Raw genomic sequence first — 26,377 nt, 5'->3', positions numbered from 1 at the left:
ACCTTCCTTCCCTGGCCCTCACTTTCCTCATTTATAAGGTCCAGAGGGTGAACAGGTGGACTCGGGGGGTCCTTTCCAGTCACAGACAATGAGGGCTATACAACAATGAAATGGACCCGTCGTGCAGTGGTGGTGAGCTCCCCGTCGTCACCAAAGGTGAAAGCTGGGACGCAGGAGAGAGGATTTTTCCCATGAGGAAAGGTCCACCTAGATGTCCTGAGGGGCCCTTCTGACACGAGATTCAGGGGTTCTTGATGCCTCTGAGCTGGGATGGGTGAGGGAAGGGGCTTCTTTAAGTGTCCAGAGAGACTGGCTTTCCCCCTCACTGCACCCCTGTGAGTAGGGGAGTCGCCATCTTGTTATCCTCATGGGCCACATGAGGAAACTGAGGCAGAGAGCGGACGTGACTTATCCACGGTCCTGTATATAACCGGCTGACGGCCAGAGTGGGGCCACAATAGTATGTGGCCTCCCTGTCTAGGGAAAGACCTGTAGCTGGACGGCACATTTGTTAGACCCCGTCTCTGTGCCAAGGACAAGGGTTGAAAATCTAGGCAAGCCCTCCGGAAGCTATTGGATCCTTGGAGGGGCTTGTGTGGCCTCTAGCCCGGGATGCCGACGGGCCGCCGAGCCCCAGCCACCGGTGGCTCTCCCGAGACGGGCCGCGGCTGCTCTGGTGTGCTGGGGGTGCTGGCTGGAGGCTGCGGCAGCCACACTGAAGTGGGCTGTTCTGCTGGTGTGTGGAGGGAGGGCCTGGCTCTCCGGAGGAGCCTCCCTGCCAAGGGGACTTGTTCCCTCTTGTCTCCATTGGATGGCACCTCTGCAGGATGCTGGCGGGCGCCCACGCCTCGCTGTGCCGAGTGCTTCTGACGCATCCGGGCAAGGAGTTTGCTGGCCCCATGCCCGGGTGTGTGTGTGTGTGCGTGTGTGTGTGTGTGTGTGTGTGTGTGTGTGTGTGTGCGTGCTTCTGCCTGGGAGCTTGGACCACAGGCATGTCAGGAGCCAGAGCGGCGACTCCTTCCAGCCCTGCTGGCCCGGGGAGGCCCCGGAAGGAGCTTGGGGCATCGGATGGATGAATCGACAAGGTCAGGAGAAGGGCACGGCGTTCCCAGGCGTCCCGGCTGACCCGGGCTTGGGAAGAGGCACAGGAGAGATGGGCCTTGGCTGGTGCCGAGGGCATGGCAAAAGTCTGGACCGGGTCTGTGTCCGGGGAATAAGTAACTTGGGGCTGGGGAACCAAGGCGAGGGGCTGCAGCTGGAGAAAAACTGGCAAGGCTCCGAGGATTAGAGGACTAGGGCATGGCCAAGCTGAAAAGAAACTGAGGGCTGACAGGAGGAGGGACTTGGCCAGGGTGACTCAGGTGGTAAGCCAGAGCTAAGCTTTGAAGCAGGTCCTTAAACTTTCCTTTCTCCTGCACTGGACACTCAAATGGCTCTTCCAGGCAGGTCCTAGATGGCAGATCCTGCTGGAGTCTTAGAGGCCTAGAACTGGACCGGTCATCCCAAACAAGGGCAGCTCCGATCTGAAAGAGGCAACCACTTGCCCAGAGTCACGCTTAACCAAAGCGGACCCCAGGGCTCCCTCCCCATCCTTTCTATTGGTCATCTCCTATTCACCCTGTCTATGGCTTGTTTGTGCATATTTGTAGGCTTCTTGTCTCCCCTGTTGGACCAGGAGCTCCTGGAGGGTAGGACTGTCTGAGCCTCTTTTTGGACCTCCAGGGCTCAGCACAGTGTCTGGCACACAGTAGGTGCTTCATAAATGCTCACTGACTCAAGATCAAGGTGTCCACGGAGCAAGGCTTGTTGCTTTAAAAGCTCCTGCCATTATGATCTTGGGAAACTTTTTCTTAGGTACCAGCTTTTCCTTTTCCGAGCATTTCACCATCATTTAAATTCTCCAAGATCTCCCCCAAAAGACCAAGGCTCAGAGAGGTGAAATAATTAGCCCCCCACAGCAGGTTCTGAGAAGAGGCTGCTGAGAAAAGCATCAACATCTCCCACACTTGTAAGTGTCTCATTTCACAGATGAGGAAGATGAGGCCTAAGGATGTTAAATGCCCTCCCCAGAGTTACACAGGCAGGGATTTGAACTTAGACCATCTGACTCTACTGCTCTGGGACGTCTCTATCACTCCCTATCGGCCTTCGGTGTTTTTCATTTGGTATCAATAACTATTTGCTGAATGACTAAGTGAATGACTGGCTCCTATCCTCAAGGATCTGACATTGGAAGTGAGATTGGAATACAAGAGAGAGATGGGCCAATGACGTGCATTTATTAGGCACCTTCTCTGTCAGCACCATCCTAGGCACCTGGGATACAAAGACAAAGAAAGGAAACCGTCCCTGCCCCTCAAGGAGCTTCCAGTCTAGTCAGGGGGACAACACAGAGGGAAGAGGGAGAGCCGGGGAAAGGAGTTTGGGTTGGGAGAGTCCCAGAGGCGCGAGAGCTGGAATATGGTTGAAGGAGGTTGGGGTGGGGGGAAGAACCAATGAGAAGAGGCGTGTGTTGGGAAAAGCTGGGTGTCCTGGAGGTGGCCAGCAGAGCTTTTGTAAAGGGTGAAGCTTTGCCTAGAGGGAAGCAGGGACCCCAAGGGAGGGAGATATCTTAACAGGTTGTGGGACGAATCTGGGGAGGCTTTCTAGAGGGGGTGGGACCTGAGGTGGGCTTTGAAGGCTGGACTAGATTATTTGACCCCAAATAGGGCAGAAAGGAGGGGAGCATCAATTAGGGGAAGGAGTATGCGGAGAGATAGGAAAGCAAATGGGATGTTCAGTGATTATAGGATCATAGGTCGAGAGGTGGAAGGCCATCCAGGCTGAGCCTGTTGTTTTTTGGATAAGGAAACTGAGGTTCAGAGAAATGGGGCAGTGGAATTGCCCGTGGCCAGTGAGTGCCCCAGGTGGCCTTCAGCCTCCAGGTCCTGGGCTTCCACGAAGCTCAGCACGCTCACTCACGTTACCCTGCTCCCTCTTACAGTCAGTGACTTGATGCTCATGAGACCTGAAGCAAGTGAGCAAGGCAGGGCTCAAAGCCCCCCAAGCCCCTTTCTAGGCCTTCTCTGGCACCCTCGTTCCTACTGGCCGTGGAGGGGCCAACCCCCAGCTCCGACGCTCTCTCATTTCTTTGATGCTTGGCCTGAGTGGGTTGAGGGTCCATCATCTCAAGCTGCCCTACGTACCTCCAAAGGAGGGGCAGCAGCAATGACAGGCAGGACTAGGGTCTGGCCTTGCCAGGTAAGACCCGGACGCAGGAAGACAGACGAGGTTGGCTCTGTTTGTCCCAGAGGGCAGAATCCACACTGGGCCTGGAAGTTCCAGTATGGCAGGGGAGGGCTTGGCCTAAAGCATACCTTTAAGGATGAGAGCTGTCCCAATGTGGAATGGCCTGCCTGGGGGCTGCATCTCCTCCTTTCCTTTCTCTTCCCTCCTTTCTTCCCCCTGGTAGCTCGATACTTGGAGATCATCCATTCGAATTTCTTCATTCCATAGATCAGGAAACTATGGCCTAGAGTTGCCCAAAGTCACCCAAGAAGGAAGCAGCCCAGCCAGATCTTGCACTCAGGCCGTAGTATGACCGTCAGCGTTACATCCTCTGTTCTTCTCTCCCCAGAACTGGACAGGTGGTCAACATAAAAGCCAAGGTGAACAGAGCCTTCAACTCCAGCATGGAGGTATGCGTCCAGGGAGCTTGGGTAGATGGGGGGCATGGGGCCCCCAAGCCACCATCTTGGAGCTGGGTGGTTTTTGGCTCACTGCCCACATTCATCCCCCCACTAGGGTGCCCCTTCCCAAGATGGCTCTTGGTTCATGACCGCCATTTTCTTTTTGCCCAACGTTGATGCCAGCTCATATTTCTACAGTGTTTGGGGGACTTACCAAGCCTGTTCTTCATAATTACCTCATGAGGAAAGGAATCCAAAGACTCTTTATCCTACTTTGTTGATGAGAAAACAGAAGGGAAATGAATTATCCAGGATCACCGAGTTAGGAGCCAGAATACCAAACCCTCAGACCCAGCTGGTGTTCTTTGCCCTTGGGATGCCTGAGTATTTAGGCAGTGTAGTACAGAAAGCAGAATACTGACCTGGGAATCAGGAGTCCTGGGTCCTAGTCCTGTCTATGCTTCTTAACCAGCTCTTGGACAAATCCCTCTTGCCTCCTTCCAGCACACGCTGGGCATGACTGGCAGCCTTTGGGTACCGGGCCCACTCTGTGCTCATGATTGCTCCAGAAGCTTGGTCAAGAAGACAAAACAATTTTTTTTTGAGGATAGCAAATCAGAGTTCATTCCTAAATCCAGGTAGGGTGGGGAGCTTTTATTCCAAGGAAATCCTTGGTTTTCTTGGTTCCTTGCAAGAGCAAAGCAGATGAATGCCTCCCCTGGCCCTACACAACTCTCTAGGACTGTGGGGAGAGGGGCAGGTGGTGATCTGCACGGGAGAGGGAGTTTCCTAAGTGGGAGTTCCTTGCGAGTGACAAATCTTCCCCAAACTCATCATCGGTGTTTTGACTCTGGCCATGAGCCCATGGAATCTCCACGGAGCTGGGCCAGCCTCCATATGATAGGGGGAGTCATTTCCCCTGAGGCTGGGTCATGGGGCAGGCAAAGCCCAGAAGGACTCGAAAGCTGTGTTCTGGCCACCTTTCAGGATGTGGGGGCTCCATTACCTCCCAGCCTGGCCCTACTTAGTGCCCCCTTTGGCCTCCTCCTTGCAGTCATGGCTCCCTTCAAACCGTCAGGCCCAGGATCATGCGGCACATCCTGGGGCTTAGCAGGACTTGGGCTGGGCTTCTTCTCAGTGCTGGCCTCCCAGGCTTAGGGGATGACTTTCCCTGGCCAGACCAGAACGAGTAGATTCATGTGTGGTTAAAGTCTGAAGAACCAGAGCTCAGGAGCTGTCAGGCGGGGCGAGGGAGCAGCAAGCACCTGCCACTGAGCTTCCTCAAGGCCAGATGTCTTTCCCCTGTAGGTGGGCATCCAGGTCACCTCGGAGGACCTGTGCAGTGAGAAACAGTGGAGCGTGTGCAAAGCCCTGGCCACCTTCGTGGCCCAGCGAGACTCTTCCAAGGTAGGGATCCTGATCCAGCTCGTGGCCAGCTCTCCTGGGCCAGGGTTTCCCATTAGCTATTGTGGGTCATGCTTGCTCCCTTGGGGCAGGGAGGGCAACTCCAGCAGAGTCCAACAAGTGCCCATGAAATGAGACGGGGCAGAACCAGGCCAGCCGGCGCGGGAATGTAAGGACGTGTCCCCGGATTCTAGGCTCCTAGGACCGACGCGGGGGAGATGGGGCAGCTCGTCCCGTCTCTCTTTTTGTGGACGAGGAAACTGATGTCCAGGGAGGATTAAATAACCTGCCCAAGGTAACAACAGCTGAAAAAATGCCAGAGGTGGGGTTTGAACCCAGATCTTGTGATTCCCGAAGCTGGAGCTCTTTCTGCCATACCTGAGTCCGTACTGTGTGAAGACTGGTAGAAAGAAACTGGAGAAGAGAAGCCTCGGGGTGAGGAAGGCAGGGAGGGGGGACACGAGCTGAGAGCCGCCTTCCCTTATCCGAAGTGCTAGGAAGGAGAAGTGGGATCACGTGGCTTTTCCTCGATGGTCCTGTACAGCAGAACCAGGAGCGGCCCACAGAACAAAGAGGACCATCTAGACTGGACATCAGGAAGAAACAGTTCCAGCTGTCCCAGGGCAGGACGGGCCACGCACAGGTCAGCGTGCTGCCCTGACCCCGAAGGCCCCTCAAACAAAGGCAAGATGAACACTTGTCGGCTAGGTTGTAGCAGGGTTCGAGTTGTTTTTTTCAGGTATAGTTTGTCCTGGGTGACCACTGAAGGTCTTTGTCCTCAATCAGTCACTCAGCCAACCCACCCACCCACCATTTATTCAGGCCCTTCCATGTAGCAGGCTCCATCCTAGGATCTGGGGCTAAAGATACGACGAATGAAGCCACCTGCTCGCCCAAAGGACTCATCTCCCCGACTCTCCTTGGTTCACAAAGAAAACAGAGATGGGGATCGATTTCCCCAATGGGTCACACGGGCTAAGTCCTCTAGTGGATTTCCAGGCACTGGCTAGAGAGCCGGACCTGGAGGCAGGAGGAGCCGCGCTCCCATCTGGCCTCAGACGCTCACGGGGCAAGTCACGTAACCTCTGCCTGCTCGTCTGTAAAGCGAGGATAACGGTGACGCCTCCATCCCGGGCTGGGCAGGAGGCTAACATGAACTGCCATTTGTAAACTGCTTTGCAGACCTTAGCGTGGCTATGATTTGAACCCAGGACCTACAATGCCCAGGCCAGTGTTGGGGGACTCGTTCCTCTGAGCCTGAGAGACCAGACAGATGGGAGGGGGCTCAGCATGCGTGGAAGGTCCCTGGCAGAGGAGTCTCTGGAGCTGTATCTTGCGTGATTTCTGCGGTGGGAGGCGCAGGCTTTGGTAGGAGAGGGGAGGGGGCAGCGGCAAAATGTCCTGGGGTGAGCCCAGGAGCCTGGGCTGGCTGGGGCTAAGTCGAGGGGTAGTTGGAAATAACCCAGCAGAGGTAAGGAACATGATTGCCTCGATACTTAAGCTATAATCTCTGGCTCGGTTAATCATTCCTGGGGGAAGCATCCGGTTTGAACCCCAGTGCCATAACCCATACTATTACTATAACCACCACCATCAGCCTGGCGATGATAATAAGAGCTGGCACTTCTCCAGAGCTTTAAGGTTTGCAAACAGAGATGATCTCATTTGATCCTTGAAACAACCTCGTGAGGCAAGAGATATTATTTCTATTGGATAGAGGTGGAAACTGAGGCATAGGGTAGGTGAGTGACTTACCCAGGGTCATGCAGGATTCAGACTCGGATAGCTCTGGTTCCAGCTTTGGCACTCTATGCCCTGTGCCAGCTGGCCCCCTCCAAATGAGAGGTGACGTGCCTGGGAACAGATGGATGGCAAGTTCTCTGGAGGGTTAGCTGTGAATTTCCTGGTTTTCAATGACATACTAGGCACTACCTAGCTGTGTGACCCTGGGCAAGTCACTTAACCCTGATTGCCTAGCCCTCGTTGCTCTTCTGTCTTAGAATTGATATTAAGACCAAAGGTAAAGGTTTAAAAAATTTTTTTATTCAAAGATATTTTATTTTCCCAATTATATATAATAACAATTTTCAACAGATGTTAATTAAAAGATCCGAATTGTCTCCCTCTTTCCTCTCCCCTCTCCCAGAGACAGTAAGTAATTTGATCTGGGTTACACATGCATTATCATGCAAAACATACTTCCATGTTGATCATTGTTGTAAGAGAATACTCACAGAAAACCCGAACCCCAACATTAAACCATTAATAATTTGATGTGAAAGATAGTCTGCTTCGATGTGCGTCCGACTCCGCCAGTTCTTTCTCAGGAGGTGGATGTAGCATTCTTTCTCATAAATCCTTCGGAAATGCTCCAGATCGTCGTATTCCTGAGAGTAGCTCAGTTTTTCACTGTTGATCATCTTGCAGTATTGCCGTTGCTGTGTACAGTGTTTTCCTGGTTCTGCTTACTTCGCTCCGCATCAGTTCATGTAGATCTTCTCAGCTTTTTCTGAAACCCTCCTGCTCATCATTTCTTACAGCCCGATAGTACTCCATCACCAACATATACCACAACTGGTTCCACTGTTTCCCAATTGATGGACATTCCCTCAGTTTCCAATTCTTTGCTACCACAAAAAGAGCTGCAATAAAGAGAGGAGGGTTTTTTTTTAACGACATGCCAAAGATATTGAATTTGATCTAATAAAAAGTTCGGGACTGCTATAGGCTTCTAGCGGAAAGTGAAATCAACTAGTAGATCAATGAGTCGGTCTTCAGTTGCGCTGGAGTCAGAAAGGTCTGAGTTCAAAAGCTTCCCCATCACTAGCCGTGTGACCTCCAGCACGTCATTTAACCTCTGTCTGCCTCAGTTTCCTTCTGAAAAATGAGGCTAATCACAGCCCAGATTCGTGGTGAAGATCAAATGAGAGAGTATTAGTCAAGAGCTTCTAATATCTCAAAGCCCTACATAAGTGTGTGCTCTTCTAACTATAATATTATTATATATTGATAGAATGAAAATGAAGTTTGATGGAGCTTCTCCCGTCAGGTTAAAACGCTTCCCTTCCTAAGGCGCTGTCTTGTTAATTTCCTAGTCTTATTCCAATTTCCAGATGTGAAAATTTGAGATATTCCTCATCTGTAAAAGAGGGTTGGTTTAGATCATCTCTAAAGTCCTTTCTGAATCTGACATTCTATAATTCTGGTTTATCAGGAAGGAAACTAGATTTGTAGTTAGAGAATCTGGGCTCAGATTCTGGGTCTCCCCCTCCCCCCAAAATTGCATTTATTTTACATTTAACTTTAGTTTTTCTCAATTACATGCAAACAAACATTTTAAACATTCATTGTTTAAAAACTGAGTTTCAGGTTCTGCAGTGGATAGTGTCAAGCCTGCAGCCTGGAAGACTCATCTTCCCGAGTTCAAATTTAGTCTCAGATACTTACTAGCTGTGTGACCTTGGGCAAGTCATTTCATCCCTTTTACCTCAGTCATCTCCCCTGTAAAATAAGCTAAAGAAGGAAATGGCAAACTGTTCCAGAATCTTTGCCCAGATAGCTCCAGATGGGTTCATGAAAAATGGCTGAACAGCAACCTTTCTCTTCCTTCCTCCCTCCTGTCTGCCCTCCTTGAGAAGGCAAAGCCACATGACATATAAAGGTGCAGTTATTGCTTTTATTTTATATGGATTTAGTATATATTTATCCAAGTCCATATTGTCCCTCCCATAGAATATTAGCTCCCTGAGGGCAGGGATTCTTTCATCTTTGTCTTTGTCCTCCTCCAAGCAATTTGTACCATACCAGGAACATAGTAGGTACTCACTAAATACTTATTAATTCTGGCAGAGCCTCTGGCAGACTGGATGAGACCAGGGAAGTTCTAGGTCGCCAGTTTTACTTTAGGGGAGATTGCATCATAGTCTAACAAACTACTTGTTGACTTTGGGAAAGTCATATGCCTTCTCCGGACCTCAGTTTCCTCATCTGTAAAATGAAAGGGTTGGCTTTTGATGTCTTCTAAGGTCCCCTCTAGCCTTAACTTTCTGATCCTCTGCCCTTTGCCCTTTCCCAGACCCCTCCCACCCATGGATCTCCTCTCTCAGCTCTGGAGTCTTTAATCTCTAGGATTTATCTCTAATCTCTGCTTACTTCCACTGACCCAGGAGATCCTGGAGGACTTTGACCTTGTCTAATCTAAGGAATTTGTCACTGCAACCTCTAAGTCCCAGCTAGGATTTTGAAATGAAACATTCAAGTGACATAGGCCAGTATTTGAAATAAGAGAGCTAAGGTTGGGGGTCCCCAGCTCCTGATTTCCCTCAGTACCCAGAACCCTTCTCCTTAAGGACCTTGCATCTATAGTGTATTCATTTGGTTGTTTCAGTCATGTCTGACTCTGTGACCCTACTTGGGATTTTCTCGGCAGAGACACTGGAATGGTTTGCCATTTCCTTCTGTAGCTCATTTGACAGATGAGGAAATTGAGGCAAGCAGGGTGAAGCGACTTGCCCAGAGTCACACAGCTAGTAAGTGTTTGGGACCAGATTTGAACTTACGAAGAGTCTTGCTGATTCCAAGACGGGCACTCTATCCACTGTACCACCTAGCTGCCTATATCGTATACATTTAGCATGTACTTATAGCCCTCCCACTAATATATCCACTCTGCCTCTATCAACTTGGTGCTTAGATTTGAAGATTGGGTCTCAGGAATCCTACTACTTACTGTAGCTTATGAACCCCCATTGATGAGCTTTCCCATAACAATGTGACAGAAGGCAAGTTGGATAATAGCAAAAACATTTACTAAAATGACTTAGTAATAACATAGTGACATAACATCTATACCAGTAAACCTGGGGTGTCCTCTTCCATAAATGTACACAGTATCCCTCTTTTTTTAGGGTCACAGACAGACTTATAGATAGACTCAAGGTCTCTTGCTGATCAGTGGCAAAGTTTATTGATTTCAGGTACATACTTATAGAGAAGGTAATGTAGGGTAAACCAGTGATGGGCAAACTTTTTAAAGGGGGAGCGAAAGGAAATGCTCATCTGTCAGTCTGTTTCTAAGGCAACTCTTTTGAAGTTTCATTATATTGTATTCTACTCATTGTATTCATCAGATTAGGAATAATGTCACAGGGCTGGATAGAACATTTCAAGGGGCTACATCTGGTCCACCATAGTTTGCCCATCACTGGGCTAAGGGATTAGGTAAGCTTTTTACAGGGACAATGGTTAGTAATGATTTATAATCTTAGTACAATGGCTTCGTTTACCTCAATGAAGCTTAGAAAGAGTTTTCTATAGGCTGATAAATCAATATGTCAGTGTGTAACTATCTAACCAAACTTCTCACAGAATTCCTGCACCAGTAATTTCTTAGAAAAACATACAGTTTTTATAAAGTATAGCAAGGAGGGGTTAGAAAGTGGGGCCTCATGTGAGGAGTGATTCTGGCCAGACCATGGCTTTGATTTTACTGGGGTCCACTCTCACCATTAGGGGCTATAAGCTCCTTTACTTCTTATTAATTTTATGGTTAGGCATATCCAACTCTAACAGGGCAGTTTGGGATCCTCCACTACCATAGTTTTACTGTTTATTTACTTTTCTAATTCATTTAACTTATCCTTGAAAAATGTGGATGCTATGCTATTTGGTGCATATGTGTTTAGTTTGGGCATTAATTATTTATGGTGCCTTTTAGAAGGAAGTTATGGTTTCCTTGCTTAGCAAATATAATTAGATCTCATTTTGCTAATCCTTTATGGGTCATGATTGTTTTATTATTTTCAATCATTTCAGTAAGTCTTTGTGATTCCATTTGTTGATGACGATGATGATGATGATGATGACAGTGTAGATGTTGATGGTGGTGTTGCTGATGGCGATGATGTTGTTGATGTTGTTGATGTTGATGATGATGATGTTGTTGTTGATGATGATGATAATTGGAGGTTTTCCTTCCTTTTGAACCTTTCTGACCCTTCCCACTGTAATCATTAAAATTTTCTTGGAGATTGTCTCCAACCTTTTTCACCCTTCCACTATATTGGTCTTCTCCCCACCTCCCTCCATGCGCTTCTTTATGCAATATATATTTGCGCCATTTTATTCCTTTTCCCATTTCTCTTAATATTATCTTCTTTTTTACCCCTGGTTTTTAATATATTTTTTGACATATCCTATATAGTTTGTCACTGTAACTTATACTTCTTATAGCTATCCTGATGATAATAACAATTTTTAAGAGTTACCAATAGCATCTTTTCTCATAGGAATACAAATCATTTGAACTTAGTGGGTCCCTTAAAACCTTTCTTAATTACCTTTTGGTGATTCTCTTAAGTTCTGTGTTTGGGCATCAAATTTTCTGTTTAAGTCAGGTCTTTTCTTTAGGAATGCTTGGAAGTCTCCTATTTTATTAAATGGCCATGCTTTCCCCTGTAAGAATAAAGTCAGTTTTGCTGGATAGTTGATTCTTGGTTGTAGACCCAGATCCCTTACTTTCCAGAATATCATATTCCATGCCTTCTGGTCCTTCAGTGGATACATCCAGGTCCTGTGTTATCCTAGCTGTGGTTCCATATCTGAATAGTTTCTTCTTAGCAGCTTATAGTATCTTGATCTGGTAGTTCTTGAATTTGGTGATAACAATCATGGACACTGTCAACTTGGGATTAAATGCAGGAGATGATCTGTGGATTCTTTCAATCTCCACTTTTCCCTCTTGTTCAAGCATGTCAGGGCAGTTTTCTTGGATAATTTCTTATAGAATGATGTCCAGGCTTTTTCTTTTGTCATGATATTCTGGTAGTCCAATAATTCTTAAACTGTCTCTTCTGGATCTATTTTCCCAGGTCTATAGTTTTATCAATGAGGTGTTTCATATTTTCCTCAATTTTTTCATTCTTTTGATTTTGTTTTATAGACTCTTGCTGCCTTGTGAAGTCATTTGCTTCTACTTGTTGGATTCTAATTTTTAAAGACTGAACTTTATTCCTGGATTTTTGGTCATCCTTCTCCTTCTGATCTGTTTTTCTTTGTAGCTCATCTTTCACTTTCTTTGCCTTGTTTTCAAGCTGGTCAATTCTGGCTTTCAAGGCACTATTTTCTTGTTTTAGTTCATGTGCCTCTGTTTCCAGATGACTTATTTTGCTTTTTAAATTTCTTTTCCCAATTGCCTTCAGTCTCTCTTAATTGGTTTTTTGAATTGTGTTTTGAGTTCTTCCAAAGCCTGAGTCCAATTTGTTGGAGTTTTTGCATTTTTGCTTGGTGTTCCTTGGTCCTTCTCTGTTTTGTTTGCTCTTTGTTCATTACCTGGATAGAAGCTGTTGATTGTAATTTCTTTTTTCTTTTTCTGTTCTTTGCTCATATTTTTTCCTTCTTTCACCCTGTCATTGGCTGTAATTTTGCTCCTCTGATTATTTACTGGATCTGTGGGTTTGGGCTATTCTGTTCTGAAGGGGCTTCTTCTCTGCTCTGCCAATTGACTAGATTAGGCTGATGGAGTATTAATGAGCCCTGAGGTCAGATCTTCCCCAGCTGGTAGCAGAAGCTGAAGGTGTAGGTCAGTGATTCCCAAAATGGGTGCCACTGCCCCCTGGTGGGTGCTGCAGCAATCTAGGGGGGTGGTGATGGCCACAGGTGCATTTATCTGTCCTATTAATTGCTATTAAAATTTTAAAAATTAATTTCCAAGGGGCTAAGTAATATTTTTTCTTGAAAGGGGGCAGTAGGCCAAAAAAGTTTGGGAACCACTGGTGTAGGTGAAGGTATGGAGGCTGAAGGGAGCTGGGCTTCCTGGCCTGTTATCAAGGTATTCTGTTCCAGTTGCAGCTTTTGCCCTGGGATCCCAGTCAGCAGGATTCTTATGGTGGCTCTCAGCACAGTTGGTGGGGGAAGGGTGTTGAAGATTGAGCTTCCCTGCCCTCTGAAGGCTTCTTATCTGCCCTGAGATTCTAGCCACCATGAGAGACTCAGCACAATAGGTGGGGAGGGGTCCTGGGACCTTCCTTTTTCCTTTTCCTTAAACCTGAGAATTCAGCCTTCTCTGTGTACCTTTTAAGTTGAATCAAGCAGGAGGGTCCCCGGGCTCTGTCCTGTTGTTAGATTTGGTTTTCTGTCCCCTCAAAGCATTTTGTTTTTGATTGGTGTGGAAGGGTTTTCACAGAGGTCAGAACTTTTGCTGCTTCTAAGCTGCCATCTTGACTCTGCCCTCCTCCAGTATCCCTTTTCTGATGGTAGTAAAACACTCATGTGGGGGCCATATGAGACCAGTGCAACTCTTTAGGGCCTTTGTTTCTTCTCTTTCTTTGCAGAGTCCTCTCTGCAGTTCAATGTTCAATTGCTAGGGCCAGTCCTTTCTCAGAATCCACCTTAAAATCTTTCCTTAGAATCCACTTCTCCACTGGTAGGAGTTATACAGCTTGAAGGTTTTTAAACTTTGAATGACTCAAATTCTGAGGGTGGATAAAATCACACAACTGTACTAACTGGGTCCACTAAAAATTTATGTTACATTCATTTCAATTGGGCTCTCACTGCATTGAGGCAAACCTTTTGCATCTTCCTAATTAACTCATTATACCACTCACCACAAGGGCTTTTCTATCCCTCTTCATCTAGACCTTTTCATTCCTCTTCATACCTTTCATGCTTCCCCTGCCCACCACTCTCAGCTGAGAAACTGGCCTCATATTTCACTGAAAAAATTATGACCATTCAAGAACTTCCTTTTCTTCCATGTTCTACATCTCCCATCTCCCAGAAGCCTCCTGCCAATCTCTCCTCCTTCTCTCCTGTTTCATATGATGAAGTGGTCACAGTCCTCACCAAGACTGACCCTTCTGTTCTTCTACCTGCACAAGTGTTCCCATTTCTTTCCATATTCTCCAGAGATTGCCCCTCCATCATCCCCATTCTTCCACTTATCTTCAGTATTTCCCTGTCGACTAGCAGACTCTTGCTTACAAACATACCCATGTTCTTCCATCTTTAAAAACACTTCACTCATTCTCTCCATCCTCCTTAGCTTTTATTCTGGATCTTTCTTCTCTTTTTGGATAAACTCCATTAGAAGTGATACCTGATGTCTTCATTTTCCTTCCTTTTACTCTCTTATTACTTTTTTTTTTCCAGGCTGGCTCAAGAGCCATCATTCATTTGAAGCTGTTCTCTGCAAAGTTACTAATGCTCTTTTAATTATCAAATGAAGTGGCTTTCCCCTCCTCATCCTTTTTTTTCCAGAGGTATTGATAATTTATTCCAGGTAATTAAATAATGTAAATAAATAAAATTTTAATAAGTAACAGAACCAAGACTACAGCCCAGATTCTCTGACTCCTGGAATAAATGGCCCTTCCATGGCTTTCCTGGGCCGCTCAAAACTTCCATAGGGAATTAGGGAACCTTGAGGGCTAGGGAAAGCTAAGAAACCCTTGCCAGGAGGAGGATCTATTTCTTGTTTGTTTTTTTTTTAATTTGAAAAATTTTAATTAATTGATTTATAATATTTTCTATGGTTACATGATTCATGTTCTTTCTCTCCTCTCTTTGCACCCCATTCTCGTAGCCAATATAATTCCACTGGGTTTTACATGTGTCATCAATCAAGACCTATTTCCATATTATTGATAATTGCACTAGGGCAGTCGCTTAGAGTCTATATCCCCATTGACCCATGTGATCTCTCCTTTGTTTTTCCTCTGTGTTTCTACTCCCACAGTTCTTTCCCTGGATGTGTTCTTTCTCATCAGTCCCTCAGAATTGTCCTGGATCATTGCATTGCTGCTAGTAGAGAAGTCCATTACATTCGATTCGTCCTTCTTGACATCTTGGCAGCCTTTGACTATAGTCAAAGATCTTCCTCTTCTCCTCGAAACTTTTTCCTATAGGTTTCTGGTGGTTTTTCTCCTATGCATCTGATCACTCCTCAGTGTCCTCTGTTAGATTTTCATTCAGGAGGCCTACTAGCTCTGGGTCCTCCCCAGGGCTCTGTCCTGGGCCCTCTTCTCTATTCTATTTCCCTTGGTGATCTCCTCAGTTCCCATGGTTTCAATGATCTCTTTGCACATGACTCATATCTACTTGTCAGTTCCTAACCTCTCTCCCAACTCCAATCTCACATTTCTAATTGCCTTTTAGACATCTGGAACCACAGACATGTTCAAAACTGAAGTCACTCTAACCGAACCCTCCCTTCTCCTTAACTTGTCAAGGGACCACCATCTTCCTATCCTAGGTGTCTTCTTCAACTCATCAGTCTCTCCAACCTCCCTGTCCAATCAGTGGCCAGTTCCTGTCATGTCTAAATCTGTAACTTCTCTCTTCCATGCCCCCTTCTCTCCTCTGGAACTGCTACCACCCTGGGGTAGATTTTCAGCTCCTCACCCCTGGATTGTTACTCTCGCCTGCTAGCTGTACCCTCTGCCTTAGGTCTTCCTCTACTCCAACCATTCAACAACTGATTATCCTAAAGTACAGATCTGATCCCGCCACCTCCCTTTTCAATCAATTCTGGTGGCTCTTGATCACTCCAGTATCAAACTCAGCTATCCCTTCCACATCGGGGCTTTCCCCAAGGTGGTTGTGTTATATCACTAGTCGGCATAAGAAATTAAATGGGAATTTTGAAGGAGTTTAGCAGAAGCTGCAGATGGATGACATGGAAAAACTTAGAAACTCAGAAATGCCTGCTTAATCCAGAATTTACAATAAGGTGCTGTAAACACCCCATAAAAGAAAAAGGGAAAAATTCCGACTCCTGCTCTGGAGTGAAGGGAGGGCCAAGAAATTTTACGAGCATTTTCCAGGTTGTGCTGGTGCTGGACCCCTGAGCCCTGCAGCGTGGAAGGGAGCCTGACTTCTAAAAGAGACGGGTCAGTTTCTTTCTCCTGCTCTTTGGTTCTTTATGCCCTGGAAAATCACTAAATGCTTGGATTTTACTTATTTCTAGGATTTCCCCTAAGGATATGGAATGTGTTCAATGTAAATGAGGTATAGGGTGGTTATTTATTTCCTCCACTAAGAAAGAGACCGGCAACAAAAAGTGTTGCTTAGAACACTGACAGAGACTTAAAACCTGACCCAGGGACAGTCTCCCATCTTAGACTCTCCCAGGAGGTTGACACATTAAAACACGAGCCATTTGGTGGAATCGGCATTTCACCTTTACTTTAACTCTACATTGTTCAAACAACTCCCTTAAGGTCAACATCCTCTGGGAAACCAGGACAGAGCTTGGGCTTCTCTTCCAGGCATCTTCTTCAAAAAGTGACTAGAGACCTGGCTGGGGGGCTCAGGGGTTCTGACCCACAAAAATCACGTGGAGGCTAGAAACATCTATCTCTGGATCACTATTTGATCCTCCATGACTAGGGAAAGAAGCAAGCCAAGGAGGCTGACCAGCCTGAGGCTCGCCAAGGCAGCACTTGATCTAGCTGCTCCGGGCACTCCTGCTGCCCAGTGTGAGGGGGGCATGTGGCAAGGTGCCTTTCTCCCCTATTATGGGAAGTCCCAGAGAGAGAATTCCTTCCCCCACATCCTAGGGAAAGGAAGAAGAGAATGAGTAGGACTTGTCTTTCTTGTAAAAATCTGGTTAGTGGACAATTCTTCCTGGTTCAATGGTCATTCCTCTGACTCAAGTACACTCTGCTGCCATGAGGAGTCCAAGGGGCTTCTGTGTTATCCAAAGTGTCAATGCTCTCCCACCAATGTTCCAGGGTCCCAAAGATTGAACACTTAGCATAGTGCCTGGCACATAGTAGGTGTTTAATAAATATTTATTAATTATTATTATTATTATTTTAAACCCTTACCTTCTGTCTTAGAATCAATTCTGTGTATTGGCTCCAAGGCATAACTGTAAGAGTAAAGTCATGGGGGTTAAGTGACTTGCCCAGGGTCACACAGCTAGGAAATATCTAAGGTCAGATTGGAGCCCAGGCCTCCTCTACCCCCATCTCTAATCCCGGCTCTCTATCCACTGATCCACCTCACTGCCCTTTATTGATGATCATTATCGGGGGATGGGGGCTCTGTTGATTATCTCTATCATACTTACTTTTTTTCCTCCAGGATTATTAGATTGCATTTTTCCTAATAACCGATAGAAACAAATTTTAACATGTTTTCTGACATTTTTCTATCTAAATACTAACCCTCATTCCCTCTTCTCACCCCTCCCAGAGACAGGAACACTCCATCACACTTATAAGTAGAAAACATTTATGCAAAGCAAGGTGGGGAGCTAGATGGCCCAGTGGATAGAGAGCTGGGTCTGAAATCTTCCTGATTCAAATCTTGCCTTAGACACCTACTAGTTATATGACTCTGGGCAAACGTCACCCTGTTTACCTCAGTTTCCTCATCTGTAAAATGAATTTGAGAAAGAAGATATGGCAAACCACTCCAGGATCCAATTTGCCAAATGAGGCCATGAAGAGGTGGACATGGCTGAAATGACTGAAAAACAACAATAAAAGGTCATCAAAGAACTTGTGTGGAAGATGATGCGTGAGCTCAGCTTTGAGGAAGCTTTTCAGCCCCCTAATCTTACAGAGCAGTTGAGGTGCCGACAGGACACCTGGAGGTTTTCCCATAGGTCAAGAGCTCAAGAAAGAGGCTGGGCTGGAAACCTGGGTAGGGGAGTTGTGTGCACAGTGGGACTAGCTGAAATTGTGGGAGTAGAAGGGAATGACAAAAGCAACTGCTGAGTGAGATGAGAAGAGGAATCAAAGATGACACGTTAGAAGGGACTCATGGGTTGTTTTTGGGGGGGGGAAGGGATGAGGAGAAGAACAGTAAAGGAGACCAAAAAGGGGTGGTCAGAGGGGAATATGGGGGAGGATACGGTGTCCCAGAAGCTGGTGGTGGAGAGATCTTTGAGAAGAAAGATACTGGGGAGTTGTCCAAGGTTGTCTTTCTCCAGGATGAGCCTTTTCCTTCCATGCACCATGACTCCTGCCAATGCCCAGGTTATCCCTCAACAGGAATGGATGGACTTTTGGTTGATTTCTGTCTCTTCTTCCCTCTCTCCTTCTCACTTCTTCTGGGTGGCAGGTGAAGCTAAAACAGATCTTGCCGCTGACAGAGGAGGAGAAGGTGGAGTACAGTGTGGCGGCAGAGCGTCGAAGGATGAGGCTGGTGTACACGGAAACCATCCAGGACCTGCTGGCCAAAAGCATCATTCAGGATGGTGAGATGCCCCTGCAGGACCACGGTGGGAGCACTCCATGGGGCAGAGAGAACTGGGCTGGGAGTTGGGATATTGGAATTCAAGTTCAGAGAAGGGTGGCCAGGGTAGAGAGAGAACTGAAAGCCATGTCAGGTAGGCTGAATAGGGGGAAGGGGAGATGACCCAGAGAAGAGAAGACTCAGGGGGCACGTAAGAGCCATTGCCAAGAATTTAAAGGTCTGGATAGAAAGGCGATTGGACTTGGGGTAGCTAGGTGGCCTCAGTTTCCCGTTCTAGGAAATGAGTTATACATGGAAATAGGTTTTGAACAATGATACATGTAAAACTCAGTGGAATTGTTTGTCAGCTCCGGAAAGTGGGGTGGGAAAATCATGAATCATGTAACCATGGAAAAATGTTCTAAATAAATAAAAAAAGAAAAGAAAATGAGTTATACCACATGACCTCCAGGTTCTCTTTCAGTTTTCATGCTATTATTGTTATTTAGTTGTTTTTCAGTTGTGTCCAACTGTTTGTAATCCCATTTGAGATTTTCTTGGTAGAGATACTAAAATGGCTTTCCATTTCCTTCTCCAGCTCATTTTACAGATGAGGAAACTGAGGCAAACAGTTTAAGGGACTTGCCCAGGGTCACCCAGCTAGTCTAAGTGTCTGAGTCTAGATTTGAATTCAAGGAAGATAAACGAGTTTTTCTGACTCCAAGTCTGGCAATGTGTGTGCTATGGTGCCATCTAGCAACCCTTTCGTGCTTTAGGAACTTGATAACTATCTGGTACGTGGGTGTTTCCATTTTTAAAAAATGTAAGAAAAAAATGAAACCCCCAAACTTTTGTAACAAATATGCATAGCTAAGCAAATTCAGGTTTCCACGTTGACTAGGTCCAAAAATATGCCTCATTTTGCATCTTGCCCTCACCCCCTCTCTCTGAGGAAGTGGGTAGCACGCTTCATTGACCCCCCAGAATCAACCTATGCTTCTTTAGCTTGACCATGAGTGACTCAGTCATATGTTTTGCTAAAATCTCAGTGAGCTGTATCTATAGCATTTCCCTGATCTGTGGGTCAGTAACCCTGGCAATAAAGGAAATTGGTTTTGTCTGGCATGCCTGCTCTTGATGAAGCTGTTCTGACTCTTGGTGATCACTGCTTCCTTTTCCGAATGTTCTCTCGCCATCCTTTTAATGACATATTCTAGAACTGTGTCTCGAGGAGAAGCCAAACTCACTGGCCTATAGTTTACAGATTTTGTCCTCTGCTGTTTTTTAGAAAATCAGCATAATCTCTGCCCTTCTCCAATCCAGTCGCACCATTCCCGTTCCTTCTGATCTCCCAAAGATTAATGATGAGCTGAGTGATCACTCGGTCCATTCGGTCAGTGCCTCGGAATGAATATAGTCCGCCTGGGTCCTGTGACTTGACCTCATTCAGGGCAATGAGGAGTTCTTGTCGTCTCCCTGCTCAGCTTGAACATCAGCTCCTTATCAGCCAACTTTTTTTTTTTTTTACATTTTTTAAAAACCCTTAACTTCTGTGTATTAGCTCCAATGCAGAAGATTGGTAAGGGTGGGCCATGGGGGTCAAGTGACTTGCCCAGGGTCACACAGCTGGGAAGTGTCTGAGGCCAGCTTTGAACCTAGGACCTCCCATCTCTAGGCCTGGCTCTCAATCCACTGAGCTACCCAGCTGCCCCCTTATCAGCCAACTTTTGCTGTGTCCTTTTTCAATCTAAAGCTCATTCTCTTGGGCAAAGAATATAGAAGCAAACTATGGAACAAGCAGTTTGACCTCTTTGTGATATCATCTCATCCACCCCAAGCAAAGGTCCAATCCCTTCTATGACCAGCTGTGGGTTTTCGAACGCTTTTTGTTGACCTTAGAGCCCAACGTCAACCTCAGCTCACTCTAGACTTTGCTCCCATCTTTTGTACATTCATTTTAAACATTTAAATTATTCAGTAAGTTATCTATGTGTCCACCCAGCCTCTGCGGTCAATGGTGCACTTTCCTAGCATTTTAGAACCAGCTAGCTGGAGCTCATGTGGAAGGGACCTCCCCCAAATGAAGGAAACTTTGGAGATCATCCATCATTTGATGGGCAAGAAGCTCTGATTCGAGGATCAGAGATGTGATTTACCACCATCTCAAGTAGGTGGTAAACATTAGAGCTGGGTTTGGTCCTAGGTCAGAAGATCATAGGACCACAGAGGGGATTTCAGGGATCCTTGTCTATCACTCTTATTTTTCAGATGAGGTCCAGGGACTTGCCCAAATGACTTGCCTAAGGTCATTTATTTATTTAAACCCTTAACTTCTGTGTATTGGCTCCTTGGTGGAAGAGTGGTAAGGGTGGGCAATGGGGGTCAAGTGACTTGCCCAGGGTCACACACCTGGGAAGTGTCTGAGGCTGGATTTGAACCTAGGACCTCCCGTCTCTAGGCCTGGCTCTCCATCCACTGAGCTACCCAGCTGCCCCCTGCCTAAGGTCATTTAGATAGGGATTAGCAGAGACTGGATTTGAACCCAAGTCCTTAGATTCCAGATCTAATGCTCTTTGTACCATGCCACTCTGTTGTGGGCTGTTGGCATATGATGGGCACCATTATATTCCCATGACCTGGGGAAGAGTGTATTCCCCTAAGCTTCTGGGATAAAATTCAAGAGAGAGTTTATTCTTAACCAGTGCCTTTGGCTATTTCTTGACTTTGGCGTTGTGCTAGCCACAAATTGTAGAGAGATGTAAAAACAACAGAAAGGCAGTTCAGAAGCTAAGAGGGAATGCCATTAGTCTATAGAAAGCACAAGGGATCCACAGAAGGAGATGTGGATGGTCTTGCTCTCCAAACTCCAGAGGACCAGCGAGGTGGGGAAGTGCACCAGGACTAGAGTCAGGAAAACCTTAGTTCAAATCCAACCTCAGACACTTGTTAGCTCTGGATATGTCCCTCAACCCCCATTTGCCTCAGTTTCCTCATCTGTAAATTGGGGATGATAATAACACCTCCCTTCAGGATTGTTGAGAAGATCAAATGAGATAAGATTTATAAAGCACTTAGCATAGTGCCCAGAACATGGTAGGCTCTCTGGGATGTTAGCTATAATCATCATCATCATCATTATTATTACCAGAAGGGAGGGACCCGTTTTAGGGCAAATTAAAGGCCATGCCTGTGCCCCTCAGTAGGCTTGGTGGGGCGGGCAGGCTGAAGAGAGAACAGACGAAAGAAGGATTGAGAAGTCCCTGGCTGAAAGAGCCCCTAAGAACTATTGAGGGAAGTTGGATATATCTTTGAGGCTCATAGAATCTCAGAGCTTCAGGGATCCCTCATGTTTGGGGCAGCAGAAGAGTCCTGGGTTTGGAAACTAGATAATCTGAGTTCAAATCTTGGCTCATGAGCTATGTGCCTCTGGCCAACTCTTTCCCCCTTTCTGGGCCTCAGTTTCCTCATCTGTACACATCCTACTTTATAGGGTTGTTGAAAGGGAAACCTTCCGGTGCTATAGAAATATGGTTATGCTAGCATCTGTCCTTTATTAATTCATAATAACGCTGATTATCATATCATCTAGCCTAACCTCTTTCCAGATATAATAATTATAACAACATTTTATATAGGCTTACAGGACTCACTAATGTTCCGACGTTCTCTAGAAGGAAAGAAACCATCATTCTGTGTCAAAGAGAACGGGAGTCGGGCTGGCCCCAGGGACGGCCCCTGATGTCCACAAGGTGGATTCAACAAATGTCCGGGGTCCTGGGAGAGGGTCTGAGTGCAGATAAAACTCAGTTCTTGTTCCCCTGGAGCTTATGGGAGGAGAATGAGCCAGACCCCAAGCTAAGAAGCGTACATTAGACAGATGTGGATAGAGTGCCCTCTGGGGTCCGAGGGAGAAAGGTCATCTGGGACCAGGGGAGGCAGATGCATCGGTGCCGGGCCTGGAGAATGGGGTTTGGTCTTTGTGTGGCTGGGCCGACATGGTGACTGGCACGTGCTAGGAGGAGCTCCACAATGCCGATTGATCGATAGGGATCGATGGTTCATAGGATTGGAGAATTTTAGAGTTGAAAAGGGACCAAAATGGCCATCCTTCTCTGGGGGTATCCCTGAAAAGCAATCTCCCAGTCTTTGTTTGAAGACCCTCAGCGAGAGAGAACCCATGACTTCCGCTGGCAGCTCGTTGCACTTTGAGGCAACTGTCCTAGTTTCTCCTGACATCAAGTCTCAGTTTACCTCTTTGTAATTTCCACTCTTTGTTCCTGGTTCTGCCCAATGAGGCCAACAGAACAAGCGTGATCCTCTTCCATGTTTCAGTCCTTCAAAAACTCAAGCACATCCATCCTATTTCCTATAGAATCTCCTTTCTAGCCCAACCACGTCCAGTTCCTGTAACCAGTCCTCAGCTAGCCCAGAACACTCGGGCGTCTTCGCTGCCTGGGTTCCCTCTCCAGCTTATCAATCTTCCTAAAATATGGTGCCCAGATCGGATCCCTCCAGATATAGCTGGATGGTGTCAATTCAACCCAATGAGCATTGATTAAGTGCCTACTGTATTCCAGGCATTGTGTGCCTGATTGAGGGGGGGGGGATAAAAAGACAGAAAACAAATAGCTGTGTATTCATATTCACCCATTCATTAGGCTAGCCAAAATCTTGAAGGGTGGCTGCCTGGTTACCAGCAAACTCTCAGCCCCATCCCTTATCCCTTGTCAGATCTAGAGAGCAGAGACTGCAAAATGAAGGTACCCGCTGAGAAGACCCAAGTGGAGAGTGTGGAGCTGGTCCTGCCCCCCCATGCCAATCACCAGGGCAACACCTTTGGGGGACAGATCATGGCCTGGATGGAGAATGTGGCCACCATTGCAGCCAGGTGAGGCTTAACTGAATAACTTTCCTCTATTTCTCTTCTCCCCAGTCTTTTCTGGCAAGGAGAAGGGCCACCTCTTCATATGAGACAGACAAAGGAGAAGATGGTGGCAGAAAGCATCTGGGAGATGGGAGAAGAGGGAGCTCTCTTCAAATGACTTCCATTTTTTTTCAATGTAATTTGAGGCAAAGTTCCCAACTGAAAAGTTGAGGAGAAGGGGGCTATGGGAAATTTGAAGAGAAGGTTTAGAAAAGTCACTGCAATGATTGGGATAATGAGTTAATTAAGGAGATGTAATAGGATTGCCTAGCAGCAGTGAGGACCCAGTGAGGTTATGTAACACAATTTTATAGTGGACCCAGTCAGCAGGGTTTTGTGATTTTTCTCCAGTTTCTTTTGGCAACACAAGAAAAGGAATGAGGTAGAAGACAGTGAGTGGGAGCCAAGGCTGAAGCTTGGCAGGGCACAATTGGTGATATGATAAAGAGGTCAAGGACTAGAGAGAAGAGGACAGGATAGAATTGAACTTGTTCTCTTGAGGAGTCAAGCTAGGCAAAAGAAGAGAAAGTGATAGCCTGGAAGAGAACTGAAGGGTTGAGGGATTGGAGGTCATTGTGTAGGTGAAGAGTAGACCTTGGTAAGGGAAGGCAGATGGAGAGATGGAAAGCCAATAGATTATGGTCAGATAAGGGGATTTGGGAAGTCTTGAACATGGAAGTGGATGATGGTAAGATCAAGAGAATGACCATCTTGGTGTATGGTTGAGGTGGGGTGGAGGAGGAGTCATGGGAAGTGAGTTTTTGAAGGAATGTGTAGACGTCCCCTAGATGAGAGAAGGCATGGGAGAGGAGAGACAAGGGGAGTGTGTAGACAACAGCTACCAGGATTGCGACTGGGAAATTGATGTGAATGATGTGAACCTTGAAGGAGGAGTGGAATGGAGTGAGAACCTTGAAGTGGCCATGGGGAGCAAGGAGAATTTCAATGCACCTTGATGAGTTAGTTGGGGGAAACAAGTCCAACCCCATTATTTTATGGATCATCAAATTGAATCCTAGAACCATGAAGTGATTTGCTCAGGCTCATGAAAAAAATCATCATATCCAGTGGCAGGGAGGATCACATTTCTGGTCAGTGTTCAACTACACAACTTCTGTCTGCCTTCTAATTCTAAGCACGTATAATCCATCCTTGGGGTGAAGGCCATGGGGCAGGGATGCTCACTAGGTAGTCATGACACCCAGGAAAGACTGGGGAGAAAAAAAGAGGACAAAAGCCAGGTCCTTGGCCTCCATATTTAGCCTTCTTCATAGCATCATATTTTCCCCTGGAGAATCTAAGCTTCCTGAGGGCAGAGACTGTTCAGCTCTTTGTATTTGTGTTTTAGCAACTAGCACAGTGTCTTGTACACTGTAGGGGCCTAATAGATGCTGAATTGAATTAATGAAATGAAACTGAAATAATAATGAAATCAGCAGATGTTATGGTGAAGGGAGGCATAGGGGTAGTTGGGGAAAGGTTCTTAGCAGAGAGATAATTAGAGGATCCTTGACTTTGTGCTGGAAAAGATCTTAGAGGCTACCAAGTCCGACCTCCTTATTTTTCAGAGGAGGTAACTGAGGCATAGAAAAGTTAAAGGATTTGCCCTGTAGTAAAAGTCTGAGGTGGGATATGAGCACAATGCAGTGCTCTCTCTCCCCCATGCCATATTGCATCCCCATGAGCTGGTCTTTGAAGGATGGTTAGGAGTGGGACACGGCATGATGTCCGAGGCAGAAGGAACAGCCTGACCTCAGACATAAAGGGGAACAAGACCGAGCTGGGGTGGGGGGTCTGGGAGCCAAGGCCCCCAACAGACAGTTCTCACTCCGGTTGTTCCCTCCTCTTGCTTGTTGTGCCTCCATAAGCCTTTGCTTCCCATCCCTCCCCTCCAACCACATGCCTGGAGGGTCTGGTGGGTGATCAGCCCAGAGCAGGGCAGGTGGGCCGAGCCGCTGCCTTGGAGAGACTGTTGATATGCCTCCCCCCCATCCCCTCAGCCGCCTATGCCGAGCCCATCCCACGCTGAAGACCATCGAGATGTTCCACTTTCGAGGCCCATCCCAGGTTGGGGACCGGCTGGTGCTCAAGGCCATTGTCAACAACGCCTTCAAGAACAGGTGAGGCTGGAGCCTTCGAGGCCAGGAAGGAGACCTGGAACATGAGAGCCCGGCCAGGCCAACTCGAGGGAAGTCATAGTGGGGACAAACGGAGGCTTTCGGAGGGAGGGAAGGAACGAAAACGGGAGGTGTCCGAGCTGGGAGGGCCTTAGAACAGAGGAAGGAAACTCGAGAGCCGCCGAACCCATCATTATAGAGCGGACGACGTGCCAATAGCCGCCGCCGTCAGAAAGCCAGCGCTTAGATGGCACGTTGGGATTTCCCAAAGGAATCTCGTGGCGAGAGCCGGGGAGCGGAGGGATTTCTGGGGCTGCTTGCTGGGGGCGGGCTGCCTCCGAGGGAGGGAGGGAAGGGCTTTACCTTGGCAGCCCCGTGTCTTTGCAGCATGGAGGTCGGCGTGTGCGTGGAAGCCTACCGCCAGGAGATGGAGTCTTGCCGGCGGCACCTCAACAGCGCCTTCATGACCTTTGTGGTGCTGGATGGAGAGGACCAGCCCATGACCCTGCCCTGGATTCAGCCACAAGGACAAGTGAGCCATTCCCTTCATTCTGACAGACATCTCCACGTGTATCTGGGGCAGTAGGTGGAGCCTGGATGGAGGGCCAGGCCTGGAGGCACGAAGACTCAGCTTGAATCCAAATGCAGCCTCCTACACATACTAGCCTTAGGACCCTGGGCAAGTCACTTCACCCTGTTTGCCTCAGTTTCCTCCTCTGTAAAACGAGCTGGAGAAGGAAATGACAAACCATTCCAGTATCTTTGCTGAGAAAACCCTGAAGAGGGTCCCAAAGTGTCAGGCACGAGGCTGAAAAATAACAACACGGAGTTCCCTAGAATGGGGTAACAAAGACCAGAAAAAGGCAACTATCCCTCTCCGTGGGGAGCTGCCATTGTCCCTGTGGGACATCCTTTGGCTACCTCAGGAGCCTCTGGTCTTGCCCACACAAGGCTGCTTCAAGGTAGGCAGGACGAGGGAGGAGATGGCTCGGTGAGGCTCCGTCTTCTCTGCCTGGAGCAACAGCTCTCTGTACTCCTTGCTGTCTGCCTCCTTCGGCAGGCTGAGCCATTCATAGCCT

At 47.1% G+C, this 26,377-nt stretch overlaps 1 protein-coding gene across 1 annotated transcript in view; it reads left to right on the top strand.

The window, feature by feature from the left end:
- Positions 1 to 26,377, top strand: part of LOC123245798 (acyl-coenzyme A thioesterase 11-like) — a gene marked incomplete at its 5' end in the record, with an annotated part of 48,892 nt that overhangs the window by 7,567 nt on the left and 14,948 nt on the right. The window contains 6 exons of the mRNA XM_044674798.1: positions 3,617 to 3,677; positions 4,977 to 5,075; positions 18,144 to 18,279; positions 22,989 to 23,145; positions 25,182 to 25,301; positions 25,686 to 25,830. Of these exons, the coding sequence (XP_044530733.1) occupies positions 3,617 to 3,677; positions 4,977 to 5,075; positions 18,144 to 18,279; positions 22,989 to 23,145; positions 25,182 to 25,301; positions 25,686 to 25,830 (718 nt within the window). The remainder of the gene's footprint in view (positions 1 to 3,616; positions 3,678 to 4,976; positions 5,076 to 18,143; positions 18,280 to 22,988; positions 23,146 to 25,181; positions 25,302 to 25,685; positions 25,831 to 26,377) is intronic.

Source organism: Gracilinanus agilis, chromosome 4 (assembly GCF_016433145.1).
Source record: "Gracilinanus agilis isolate LMUSP501 chromosome 4, AgileGrace, whole genome shotgun sequence".
Classification (NCBI taxonomy): domain Eukaryota; kingdom Metazoa; phylum Chordata; class Mammalia; order Didelphimorphia; family Didelphidae; genus Gracilinanus; species Gracilinanus agilis.
The sequence above is the reverse complement of the archived record's forward strand: the minus strand, read 5'-3'. Positions and strand labels throughout refer to the sequence as shown.